Source organism: Telopea speciosissima, chromosome 1 (genome assembly GCF_018873765.1).
Source record: "Telopea speciosissima isolate NSW1024214 ecotype Mountain lineage chromosome 1, Tspe_v1, whole genome shotgun sequence".
Taxonomy (NCBI): domain Eukaryota; kingdom Viridiplantae; phylum Streptophyta; class Magnoliopsida; order Proteales; family Proteaceae; genus Telopea; species Telopea speciosissima.
This window is the reverse complement of record NC_057916.1, coordinates 18,861,506-18,874,731: the sequence shown is the minus strand read 5'-3', so window position 1 is coordinate 18,874,731 and position 13,226 is coordinate 18,861,506. Positions and strand designations below refer to the sequence as shown.

At 37.5% G+C, this 13,226-nt stretch overlaps 1 protein-coding gene across 2 annotated transcripts; it reads right to left on the bottom strand.

Annotated features, from left to right (window-relative positions):
- Window positions 1-3,717: 3,717 nt before the first annotated feature.
- Window positions 3,718-9,148, bottom strand: LOC122648999 (binding partner of ACD11 1-like). Of its 2 annotated transcripts, none has more exons than XM_043842341.1 (9): window positions 9,136-9,148; window positions 9,064-9,098; window positions 8,822-8,925; window positions 8,424-8,499; window positions 7,166-7,231; window positions 7,010-7,075; window positions 5,863-6,194; window positions 4,739-4,862; window positions 3,718-4,049 (listed from the first exon to the last, which is right to left on the bottom strand). In XM_043842341.1, the coding sequence occupies exons 2-9, from the start codon at window positions 9,067-9,069 to the stop codon at window positions 4,029-4,031; spliced, it is 795 nt and encodes a 264-aa protein (XP_043698276.1). In that variant the 5' UTR covers window positions 9,070-9,098; window positions 9,136-9,148; the 3' UTR covers window positions 3,718-4,028. The 2 variants fall into 2 exon arrangements, with proteins under 2 accessions (XP_043698276.1, XP_043698275.1); XM_043842340.1 differs by lacking the exon at window positions 3,718-4,049 and adding an exon at window positions 4,333-4,413.
- Window positions 9,149-13,226: the final 4,078 nt, after the last annotated feature.

Genomic DNA, 13,226 nt, shown 5'->3' with positions numbered 1-13,226 from the left:
GCATGCCAAATAAAAAATAATAATAATTAGGTGCAACTTGGGATAGGATAATCCAAGATGAAAGCCCATTGACCCAATACAATTTTCTATGGCATCGGCAGGATTAAAGGCTAGGAGAGGCCTTAGCTTCAAGCTTTCACTTCAACCTTCGCCCACCCACCCAAGAAAAGAAGAAGAAATTAGGTTGTATTTGGTATCTATTCTCAGAATAGATTTAAGGTCTAGAACGCATTTTAAAGCGAGAAATTAGAAAGAAAAAAAATAAAATTGGGTTTTTGAATGTGCTCTAAACTAAGAAACTCTTTTCTACAAGAAGAAGGGTGAAGGCAATCAGATATTACAGGAACAAGAAAAAGATTGCAGTAAGTTGGAGAATTCCTTGAAGTCAGGACTTGCATTATAAGACCTATTTGATTCTATTCGAGTAATACATACTAAACACAGCCTAATATAATAACAAAAATTGTCTCAATACCATTTGTACATGATCATAATATTTTAATTAAAGATAGATGCATGCATGATGCATCATAGGATATATATATATATATATATATATGTTACATGATAGGAGGTTCAAGTTGCGACTGATTTAAGTTCGTCAACTATACACCTTGAGGACAACAATTGCTAGCACAACTGCCTTGAGGTTAGTCTTCAGGAGGATTCGAGTTTGAGACCTTTTGTTCCTCTTCTAATCTAGGAACCCACCCCCCAACATCACCCAAAAAAATTGTACACCTTAAGGCCAAGTCTAGAAGGCTCTCTCTCTCTCTCTCTCTCTCTCTCTCTCATTGTTAAATAATTATAAACTCTACTTAGAATATGAAATTCTCTCAAACTAATTAAGGAGGAAGAATTTCTCATCCTACTGAAGATAGGAGAGGACTCTCCCAATGGGAAGTCTTAATTTGAGGTCAGAAAGGGACTAGGGTTGCCCCCCCCCCCCCTCCCTCCTCAACAAGCACTGCATGATTCACAGAGCCTAACAGCCAAGCGCCTTAATGCCTAAGTTTAAGGCATGAAACACAAGTAACTAAGATAAGATGATGCTGTAAACGACTCCAAATTAATGCAACTTGTTCCTCTAACCTATAGTTTACGTAGTGCTTAATTACTTTTTAGTATCTTAATGTTAATGCCCTTCATGCTTTAGTCTTCTATAGGGGAAGAAGGATTATTTTGCTCTTTTGACTTGAGATTAAGGATTATTTTACTCTTTTGACTTGGAGAGTGCTGATTTGGCTAAGCTTCTCAGACCTTTCTTCTGCTCGAGAAACAGAAGCCTATAAGCAAGGGTGAGGGTGACTTCTTGGCCTTCTCAGCTTCTAGAGGAAAAGATTGTAAATACCTACTTCAAATCAGCCAAACATTGACTTAGGAGAAGCTAGTCCAATTTGGCTCTCCTCCAGCCATGGCGGGAGCTGGAGGGTCCAGCCCAAGAAAACAAGGGTGCTTTTGGTCATTTCATGTGTGGGACCCAAGTGGGCCCCTATGAAATGACCATAAATCCCCTGTTTTTAGGTGTTTTTGTTGGGCTAGATCCTCCAGCTCCCACCACAGCTGGAGGAGAGCTAGATCCAAGCTAGCCATAGTACGTACATAAGTTCATCATTATTTCTCTTCGTTAGGGGCTCAAAGTGCGTTCTTTCTCCAACCTCCTTACAAACCTAATACTTGCCTCATTGTAAGGGTGTCAACTGGTTCAATTTCGGTTGATCGGTTCAGTTTACGATACAAAATATAAAAACTAAAATTGACTCAAATCGAGAATAGGAAACATTTCAAAATCAAACCGAATCGATGCAGTTTGTTTCGGTTTTGGATTTTATTCGGTTTATATCTAGTTCCTTGTTCAGTTTCATATTCAGTTTAGATCCTATTTTAAGTGTTTGGGCTAACTTTTTACATCTTCACCAACAAAAAAACTATTATTTGTTATTTAGGTTCATAACCCACAAGCTATTTCCAAACATTAAAAAGAATTAGAATTTATCATATACGTTGATTGAAATATTAAAAAAGAATATAAATTTACTCAATTCCTTTTTCGATTCCAAAATATGTAATTTAATTCAATTCATCAGATTTAGTCAAGAAATCAAAACCAAACCAATCCAAAGAAAGATTCCACCGTTTGAAACCACAATCGAACCAATTTACTTCTGTTCGATTTGGTTCAATTTAGTTTTAAACGACCAGTTTCGGTTCTACATTGACACCCTAGCACTTCATGGCAGATCAGTTTGTTGCCCTTTACTGGAGTAAAATTGGGCCTGCATACATGAACTTTGGGCTTAAATTTGGACTATATTGGGCCAGGCCTTAGATATGACTCCATTCAGAAAACCACTAATTGCCCAACTCATTACCTGTCCCAAGCCGTCAAGATTCAGCATAAATGGAGTTGGCCATGTGGAACAAAGCTTTGAAAATTCATTAAAAAGTTTAAAAACATTCCTCTAGCTAAAGTCCATTAAAAAAAATCCAACTGATTGCACTAAACACACCCAAAAAAAGATCCTCCTACACTGCTAGGCCCAATTTTGACACAATAAAAACCCTGTGGCCTGTGGTCCTGTGGTCCTGTGGTGGACCAAATCTATGTAGTCACATGCACCGCATGTGCGTTCTTCCCAGGTAAACATGCTCAAAGCAATTCCAGGTCAAAACCACTTAACCTAACTTCTCTGTCACATTTCAGATCAGCCAAAGAGAGATCCTCACACAGCTAAGATGACAACTAATAGAACTCTTGAAAGACTTTTTTTTAAAATGAAGCAACCTTCTTGCCTGCTAGTCTAAGATTCTCTCAGGTACTCTCAGAAGAATAAAGCAACCTAACTACTTTTTTTTTTTTTCTTTTTTAGGTACGAAAAATCCTGCAAGAGGGGCAAGACTAAGAAGCCTCATTGGCCAAAAACAAAACAAAAAAATACAATATTGAAGAGATCATCCAATAAGACGTTACCTACTCAAGAGATTGTAGAAGGATCCTGATATCCAACAAAATTGTAGAGACCTCGACAGGCGGAGGTAACAAAGCATCGAAAAGACACTTAATCAAAACTTGGCAGTCCGAGTAGAAGGTGATCCGGCGAAGACCCTCATCAATAGCGTCATTTAGCCCCAATCTGATAGCCAAAGCTTCCCCAACAACAGTTGAGGGGGAAGCGTGGTTGGTAGTCACCATATAAAGATGGCCAAAATCATCAAATTGTGTATTTGCATTGCTAGTCACTCTTGCAGATGAGTGATGCTTTTGGTTCCAAATCACTTTTTTTTACAATACCCAACAATGCATCAGTTCGAGTCATGATCTTGGAGGGAAAATAAAGAAAAGAAAGAAACAACTAGAATCCAAGAGTGCTGTAATTAAAATTTTTGCATTAAACAAGGGAATAAATCAGGAGAGCAAACTGTTTTGTGCTAATCAAATCAGATCTCCTCTGCTTATAACCATTTCTTAGGTGGAACCATATTGTTAACCTCTGTCTTAACCATTTGGTGTGAGTCAAATAATTGAAACAATATCGTATGCAATGCAAATTGAACTATGCTTTATGGACCAAGTTTTTCTTCACACACGGTGAAGAGAGAATCTCTTCATCCACAAGGTTGTTGAAGAAATTCATGGTGGAGAATTTATCCGATGTTTTATAAGAGGGCAAATTTGCTTTGGTATAACACAATGCTTTCCATTACTTTCCCCCCCCCCCCCCTCTTCTTTTTAATTTTTTTGGATAATCCAAACAATAAAAATGGAAAACAAAGACAGCCCCAGTTTACACAGTAAACACCACCCTATCTATGAGGGCAAGAAACAATAAAATGAATTACTAATCTAAGTCCACATAGTATATAAACTACAAAATCAACACTCAAATTGGAGAAATCATAAATTCTTCCCCCTCCTTTCCAAATGCACCTTGACATTCATCCCCCTGGTTTTGCAGATAAGCAGAGTAGGGTGGTCAATTGGCTTCCTCATATGACAGCTAACTTTGTGCCACAATGAAATCACTGGATTACACGGCTATGGGAGGATCCTGCACACAGTAAAATATTAAGGATAAGATGACAAGGACTTGGATAAATGAAGAAACTGGAGGCTGAATTCTCCCCAGACCACTAATAGAAGAAAAAAAAAAGAGCCTATAATAAATACAAGGCTTTCTCTAAAGCCACATGGAACTAATATGATTTCATTTGGATATTCCTTGGCATCTGTACAAATAAGGTCATCAAGATAGATTCATATCTTAACTCACAACAGTTTAAGAGTTGTTTACTCCCCCACCCCCAACCAAAAAAACTTAGAGCCAATAAATAATTTGAAAAATGTCATCATTTCAATATTTGCATTTGACTTCCAGAGATGAATTTGAGTTGAGCTAGTAAACCTCCATTTGGCTTCAAAACAGTGGAAGAAATCAGATTCGATGAAACATTCCTAAATTGCCAAGGAAAATAGGTCAATCATTAAAGGATTACTTATGGTAAATGGCATCTATAAATGGCAGAGCATATGAAAGGTCTATGAACACATGCATAAGGATCCAGGCACATTACCACATCTCCCAGGTAAAATCAGATATAAAGAATTATCAATGTATAACATATAAGCAATGAGGGGAAAGAAAAAGGGCCTGCGAGTGAAAAGAGGGGGGGGACAATCTTCAAATGAAGGCCTCAACAGAAGAACAAATAAACAATTTACACTGAGAGGGGATCCCACCTTTGCAGTCAAGTTTGACACAGCAAATTGGAACTTTTCTCTAGTTTTTGTACCTGCTACCTGCCCAACCTTTGCCATCTTGTTGAAAGCACCACTAAACCAAGCTGTTCCAGCAACTACATACCTGTCCAGCCAGGGAAAAAAAATTATTATCAATTCTTGCAAGGCATTATGTTGGGCAGAGAGCTGGACTACATACAAACAAAGTTTTGCAGTAAAACCCAGCAAAGAGCTTGCACAACAGTCAACAGTGTCATAAGCCCCTCCTAGAAGGATGAATCAGTTAACCAGTTGCCCCTCCTAGAGGCGGGCAGGTATACCATCATTGTAGGAAAAAAATCCAAATGCTACAATAGCCTGATTATCAATTCTTGCAAGGCATTATGTTAGGCAGAGAACCGGACTACATACAAACAAAGTTTTGCAGTAAAATCCAGCAAAGAGCTTGCACAATAGTCAACAGTGTCATAAGCCCCTCCTAGAAGGATGAATCAGTTAACCAGTTGCCCCTCCTAGAGGCGGGCAGGTATAACATCATTGTAGGAAAAAAAGCCAAACGCTACAATAGCCTGATTATCTTTGCATTGCCCCCCAAATGGTTGAAGAGCAAACCACCTTCATAAGCTCAAGCTGAAAAGATCAGAAGACAACATTCCTACTATATATGACATGTGCATGGAACACATACCCTGGCTGGCAGACCTAGAGCCGAAAATTAACTCAATAAGATGAACATAACCATCTCTGAAACTTTTATTAAGCTCATAACATACTTTGATAACTGACCATAAAAAGTCCTGGATGGCTTTGGATCACCAGATTGGCATGTTTCACAGCAGAGCTTACTAAGGCAACTCATCAAGAACCCAAGAATATTTTAGCTGTATGCATATGGCATGGACTGCAACAGCACCTTCCGTCTGTCATCATTCCTAATTAGTTTCTAACTTCGTCTTCAGCAACTTATTAAAAAAAATGGCAAGCAATTGCCTCCAGAAGAAAGAAGAATTAATTACATTCTCAACTGCATGAAATTGTGAATGTCATTAATTTCTCTCTCCTTTTACAGTGGACACTAGATAACAAGAAAATTTTCTGGGGGCAGAACAAAATACACATCATACCTGCTTTGTGTTACAGCAGATCCTGTGTCATTCAACTTTCTCTCAGCTGCAGTTAATGCAGCCATTGTTTTATCTGATACATGCAGCTTTTGATCAACAGACTTCACTTTCTCATTAACCATAGAGATGCCAACTGTTAATTTCTCTGTAAGTCCAACTCTCCTATCAAATGAAATGACTTTAGCAGATGCATTAGCTCTCAACTGATGCTTCTCGTCAAATGCTTTAGCCTTATTCACGGCATCTTGCCGAATGGCTGAACCCTTAGCCAACACACTTGTGACAACATCATGAGCTTTACTGACATATACCCGTGGAGAACTACTTATAGTCTGCAAGGAGAGAGTCAACAAAAAAACTCCACATTCACAAACCTTTAGAGAAAAATTTTGAGGCACCAAGATCATGGATTGAAAAATCACATAACAGCTATAATCATGATGCAAATGCAGCATAGTTGTCAAAGTGTCGCCTAGGCATCGGCTAGGTGTTCAGGCTCTTTCTTGGGTCCAAGGCAACACGCCTTGTTGACACTGCACTAGTTTATGTTGATATATGTTTATTGCTTTGTCTTTTGATGAATATGCAATATTATATCTTATGCTTTGTATATTATATGTTGGTTTTTTCATATTAGGCCATTACTAGTATAATTATACCGTATTGCATTGATATGGCTTCTATATTGCATATAAACATAATTATATAAAATTATCATTGCTATATTACATATAGTCATTAATGCTGGCCTATGCAAGTGCCATGTCGCCTAAGCACCCCCTCCAATGGCTTGGGTCGCCTTGACAACTATAACGTGCAGTATTCAAACCCATTATCTGATGACTCTATTCTACCTGATGAGATGATAGTAACAATTCATTGACTTTACAGAGTTGCATCAAATTTTTATAGGGCATAGAAGAATATGCAGATCAGATCATCCGCGTTATCAAATAGACTCAACTAGTTCACCTAAGAGATTGCCAAGATGGGACCCATCAAACTTAGGGTATCAAACATCCAAGCAAGTGCACTATGTTGAGTGTAATGCAATTGCATCCCTTATGGTCCACTGATAGGTGAATTGGTGAATGAAATCTATAACACTTTTATGCATGAGGGAATCTATAGGGGAGTTTATTGCCACCTCAGCATTCAGTCCGGAGTCTCCAGCAAAGGCAATACTCATGGCATTGTCTGCAATCCTTACTTCCTGCATGAATAACAACAGAGAAAATCAGAATCAATTAATGTATCACTTAAATGAGCATTCTAATATGCTGCCAGTGAAGTTTACTTGCACCTCAACTTTCGGTACATAGTTTTCTACAGGAGTTATGCTCACAATCTGGTCAACTATGGTTGCTCCCTGCATGATTAAGAACAGGAAATTTAAGTATCACTACCAGAGCCACAAATATCTGAATGTCTACCCAACAAAGTAGTCATGCAACATTTGTTGTGTTCTATCTAATCAAAGTTCTATGACCAACTCCAACAGAATATTGAAGAAAATCCTCATTCGCAAGAAATTGAACATAAGGCCAAGATGACAATCAAGACTTCTTGAAAGGATGCCCTTTTGGCAAATTTCTGAACATCAAGAGCCAGAATTCTCTCTCTGTAGGTAAAGATATGATAAGCTGATATTCTAACATAATTTTATTTTAACAAAAAAAAGAAAAAAACATTGCTTAATTTCTGGATTATTGTGTAAGAATCTCTAATTTCTTCTATTTATCATAAGTACCCTCTTTAATCCTCTTGTACCCACAGCCTGCTAATACTGGGTTGGACTATTAGGATTTTACACAGCTTAATGTGTTTTGGAATTTATAATATTTTAAGGGCATACCCACTGCACGAAGCTCCTGCCACTGCGGGGTCTTGGGAGGATCATAATGTACGCAGCCTTACCCCTGCGGGGTTTGGAATTTATAATACTTATGGGGAAAAGAACACTACCCAGTCACGTGGACTGTGTAGCTCCTGCGCCTAGACACAGAATCGCGTGAAAGTACCACGCTGTCCACATGGAAAGGCGGAAATCCCACCCAGGGGGATGCTTGCGTTTGCGTGTATGTGCAGGCTTTAGGGTCCAGGCAGCGATCTCTTTCCCAATACTTCTTTACAGATCTTTTTCATTATGGACAATATTTGTAGAAATGTTGGAGCTGATTGCTCATTTTAAGATTTCCAGTGCATCCAAGACCAAAAGATTGACCATAATCTTCTCTGTTCAAATCACTTAGTGCTTTCACCTTTCTTATTTAACCCCATAATCTGTAAGAGATTTGAATCCATGATTCATATCTTTTTTTCAAATGAATCATGCAGTAGTGGGAGCTTCGTGCACTGGGATCATGGATGTTCTTTCTTTTATTTCTATTTTTTTTTAAATGAGTAACAAAAAATATAACAAGGAACCCAAAATATGTGCAACCAGACTTTTATAGCCAAGGAAAACAAAAAGCATGAACTCATGTCAATTAAGTATAAAGAGATAAAGAAAAAACAGTAACAATTAAATTCCTAAGAAAATTAAAAGAACGGGGAAATACAGATAATAGCAATGCGATTTCCAGTGCTTTCGGATCTTTGAAAGTGACGAATGCAGTCTTCAATTGCCCAGCACCTCTGCACAAAAACTTCCCTCATGTTAATAGAAAGACACAACAAGAAAGGGGGGTGAGGGAGGGGAAAGAAAACTTGCAACGACGATCGTGAAGGATCTTATTTCATTTTCTTTTTCCGGGGGGGGTGTGAACTGCAAGACAATAGTTTTTACAGAAAATTGTGAAACTATCTCACCAGCTATAAAGAGTCCTAAAGCATAGGAAATCCTAAACTTAAAATGAGAAAGACCCCAATCAAAGAAACCAAAAACAGAAAACTTCCACAGACAAGGCGAACTGAAAACTTCGAGGAAAAAGGGAGTGGGGGGATGGGGAAGATATACCTTTGGATCTCAATGTGTTCGATATCTCCAGAAAAAGAGAAAAATTCCTGAATTTCTCTTTCTCCTGCAAGATCTGATACATGCCCTACTTGAACTGTTCTCGTCTACAAAAGTAACAGACGAAAAAAAAAAACAAACAAAAAATACCGAGAGATTAACCAACCACTACAAGATCCACAAAGCTCAGCAAAAAGAACAAGAAGTTTAATTAAAAAAAAAAAAAATTAGAGCTTAGAGTCCACCTGCATTGCTCTCTCTTCTACTAGGAAAAAACTTGCTCTGAGCTCCCTGCTCCGTATCTTTTTCGCTTCCACTCTCTCTCTCTCTCTCTCTTCCGTTATTAGAGACAAGAAACTCAAAAACGAGACAAAGAAGAATGTGAACAGGAGAACGTAATCATAATCACGTAAGTAACCCCCAACTTTGACTAAATTATTGGAATTAATAGATTTAACCCTTAACGTGACAAAAAAGTTAATTAATCGTGGGGTTCGGCACTCTGGTCTGGTGTGCAAGGTTTATCAAAAAGTAAAAACCCATAAAACTCATAATCAGCCGGAATCATGGATTTATGTTTTACCCGATACCGATCTGGATCGGTCGTATCAGTTTGAATCAAGATTAATAAAAAAATCAGTCCCAGTCAATTTCAAGTCAATCTCAGTTGCTTGATCAATTTGGAACCCAATTCTTGAGTAGTTCATGGAACTTGGATTCTAGAAAACTAGTGGCAAATTTATTCTGTTGTGATTTTTTTTTTTTCTTTTTGGGGGTCCTAGTTCTCATTTTGTTTTTTTTTTTGGTAAAATCCTTTTAGGCCTCACTATGCCTAATGAAGTATAATATTTTACTATTTTTCATTTGATAGTACATGGGTTTATCCACACGATAGAAGACCTTATATATTTAAATATTTTAGGTTGATGTTCACTGTGCCGCAGCATACCATGCGCCCAAATACATGGGCCTACCATTCAAGGGGGCAAGATGATCATTTCGCTCACCCCCATGTGTCTGGGTGCAGACTGCGCCCTCGGCACAAAGAACATTTGGACATATCTCAATGGTCAAATTTTAGTCTGAAGTAAACAAGGAAAATTGTTCAAACTCTGATATCAAATTTTAATAAAATTACCAAAATGTCATCTGATGGAGATGAGTATAGCTAGGGGTGTCAATTCTAGGCCTGGCCCGGCAACCCCGATCGAGTCCGCCCGGTTAAAGCCCGACCCAGTCCGGCCCTATTACTAAATGTGTCAGACCTAGGCCTGGCACGTTTAGTAATCGGGCGATCCCGGTGTGAGGTCCTAGCTTGTCAGGCGCCCGACCGAACCGACTGGTTACAGCCCGACCCTTTAACTTATAAACTTCCCCTCCCCTTCCCTCCAAATTTCCTGTTTTTGTTTGTTTCTTTGTTGGTCTTTGACATTTATTGGTTAGATACACTAACGTAGGTGAAATGAGGCTTAGTTTTTAGTTTTTAAATCTTACTTTGTTAGATGTGCTTCTATTCGGTGTTGTGCTGCAATTTTTTTTTTTCCTCTACTTACTTTGTTAGATGTGTCTTCTATTTGGTGTTGTGCTACTATTTTTTTCCCCTCTATTTACTTTGTTAGATGTGTTTCTATTCGGTTTTGTGCTACTATTTTAATTGGAATAAGCTTTATTTGACTTTGAGTTGAGGTGTGCCGTGACTGCCCAACGGTGTGATGGTTTGAACTTAAAATTCTGGTTGCATGTCAATTAGTAAACCCACACCGTTTAGAGACCGTTTAGAGTTAAACAGTTCATTAGCTCGTTTTGGACCCGAATTAGGCCCGTTTAGCCCGAATAAGGCTGCCCCGATTAAAGACCGAACACCGATCGACCGAAATGAAACTGTACCATGTCCGCCCAAGGCAAGCCCGAATGCCTAAACGGTAGGACATAGTGCAGCCTGTAAAATTGGTGAGGCCCGACTAGGCCCGACCGAGCCCGATCGGTTGACACCCCTAAGTATAACATATAAAACGATATCTTTTGTGCTTTTAGTTACTTTCTCTATTCATTTTAAGCTGAAATTGTACCAATGAAATATTTTTCTGGTCCTCTATCACATAGACAAATTATGTATTGGTATATGACAAATAATGACGCATTATACTTCACTAAGCATTGTGTTGGAAAAGAAAACCCCCTATGTAAGTATTTTGAGGTATGATTCTTGATTGAATTTACTTCTCCAACTACATAAACGAAATTCCATATATAGTCCCATTAAACTGTTAAATGCAGAGCTTATCAAACATGCATTAAAAATCAAAACCAATGACCATCACTTTTAATGGACCTAAGGATGTCAAAATTGAGATCGAATCGGACCAAAATGGCATGGGACCAAATCACACCGATGTCTTATTGGACAGATTTCAGATTGGGGTATTACAACTTGAACCGAACCACATCGAAAACCGAAATAATCCGAAACCAAACCAATCCACCCCTAATAAGAAACCAATAACAACCCAAAATACATTAAAAATCCATTTTTTTTTATAGTTTTGTATAAGTATGTTTGTTATACCGAACACAAATCGGGATGAAATCGAAATTGACCACGATAATAAACCGATACAACCCGAAACCAAATCAAATTGAAACAAAATTGAACATTCCTTATTGGTTTGGTTTTGGATTCATCATTCCCACACCGAAACCGACTTAACCCGAATTAATACCAACCCAAACCGATTTACACCCCTATAATATGTTTAGGGAGGAAGGTAAAATTTGCACTTACATCAAAGTTGAAGGCTATTCTTATAAAGAAATTTTTGATTCTTTTCTTCCATCTTAGACTTTGTCTATCATGTTATGCTTCCACTTGCAAGTTCCAACTGCCATATCTTAAAAAAGAAATAACAAAATGGGGTTGTTTAATCCTTAGCTTAGAAGTTTCCTTCATACAGAGTAAGTAGTATTAATGATCTAAAATCCCGTCGCCTGGAATTTTTTCCCCCCAACTGAACTGGATTCATTTGGAATTTCCCCCAATTGAACCGGGTTCATTTGGTTCAAGTTTTTATGATCTAAAACAAGAGGAAACCTCAGGCATCTCTTTCACTAGCATCTTTGGGTGGCTGGTTCCTTCTTGGCAATCAAATGGGACTTTAATTGTTGTCTAAGTTTTGTGAATACTTTTCCCTTTTCTAGAGAATGTATGGTTGGATAATTAAAAGGAGAAGAAGAAGAAGGGTGAAGGAGGGATTCAATTATGAATAATTTATTGACATTACATTCCCTGAGGAAAGAAAAATAATTATTTTTGTGAAATAATTTATTGACATTACATTTGACTCGTGATAAATTTCATTCCATTAGAATTACGCCACGTGGTAAATTAGATTTCTCTAGGGTTTAATGGTGCTCCAATGAATTAGTTGTTGAATTTAAAAGAAGAATAAAAGTCCAACAAATGATAAGTCATACAGTTGAGAATTGAGATGAACCATAAATTTGATATTCTTATGTTAAATAATTTATAGAAAAAAAAAATTCATTTTTCTTGAAGAGATTATTAGAGAAGTACATTTAATGCATTCTTCTTTGACTTCATGTCACAAGAAATGTTAGGTGACACTTATAAATTCACGAGAGGCAAAAGGCAAACAATATAAGATATCGATGGGTTCGTGTTATAAAAAAATCATATATCCATCTCACTGATCAAACATTAAAACTTTGTAAGTTTGTGAATTACAAAAAATTATGTAAACCTCCACCATATGATATTAGAAGTTACTTGTGGTCTATAATATAGATTTGGACATACTTTCCACTCATATAGCATCGTAGCGTGGCTTTAAAATTGACCAATGAATTCACTTTGCTCTTAGTTTATTAATCAATTTTTTTTTAAAAAAAAATTCATAATTTTCTCCTGGTGACAGGTTTCTTACCTTGCACACTTTGTTATGTCACGTAAAAGGATAATGTGGCAACCCTAACCATTAGATATTTAGGAAATGTCTTTGGGTTGGCCTTTGGCCACATGTCAATTTTAATCTCAAATTCAAACATGTATTCGATCTCATGTATGTTAGAACTTTTATTTCATATTTAAGAAATTATCGATTATTTACTTTACCACTTAACAAACTCCATTTAAGTTGAAAGTTGACATATGGGCATATACCTATCTACAAAATAACAGCCTCATGTGACCTTCACATGGCAATAAATATGTCCAAATCAAGGAAAACTTTAGCAAGTTCTATGTCCTAGGACGAAAAATTAAGGAAGCATTAAGAGTGATATCAGAAAGTACTCTAGCCCCTATTTACAAAGGATCAGGATCGTCTCTAGGGAGGCCAACGCCCAGGGTGCTGTCAGAGGGTATCCATCGGTTGAACTGTGCTGCACATAT

Excerpts from the sequence above, each read along its gene's own strand:
- LOC122648999 (XM_043842340.1), bottom strand. Across the intron at positions 6,195-7,009 it reads ACTCCGGACTGAATGCTGAG|ACTATAAGTAGTTCTCCACG; the intron begins GTGGCAATAAAC and ends CTCTCCTTGCAG. Across the intron at positions 4,414-4,738 it reads TGTCAAACTTGACTGCAAAG|CCAAATGGAGGTTTACTAGC; the intron begins GTGGGATCCCCT and ends ACTGTTTTGAAG.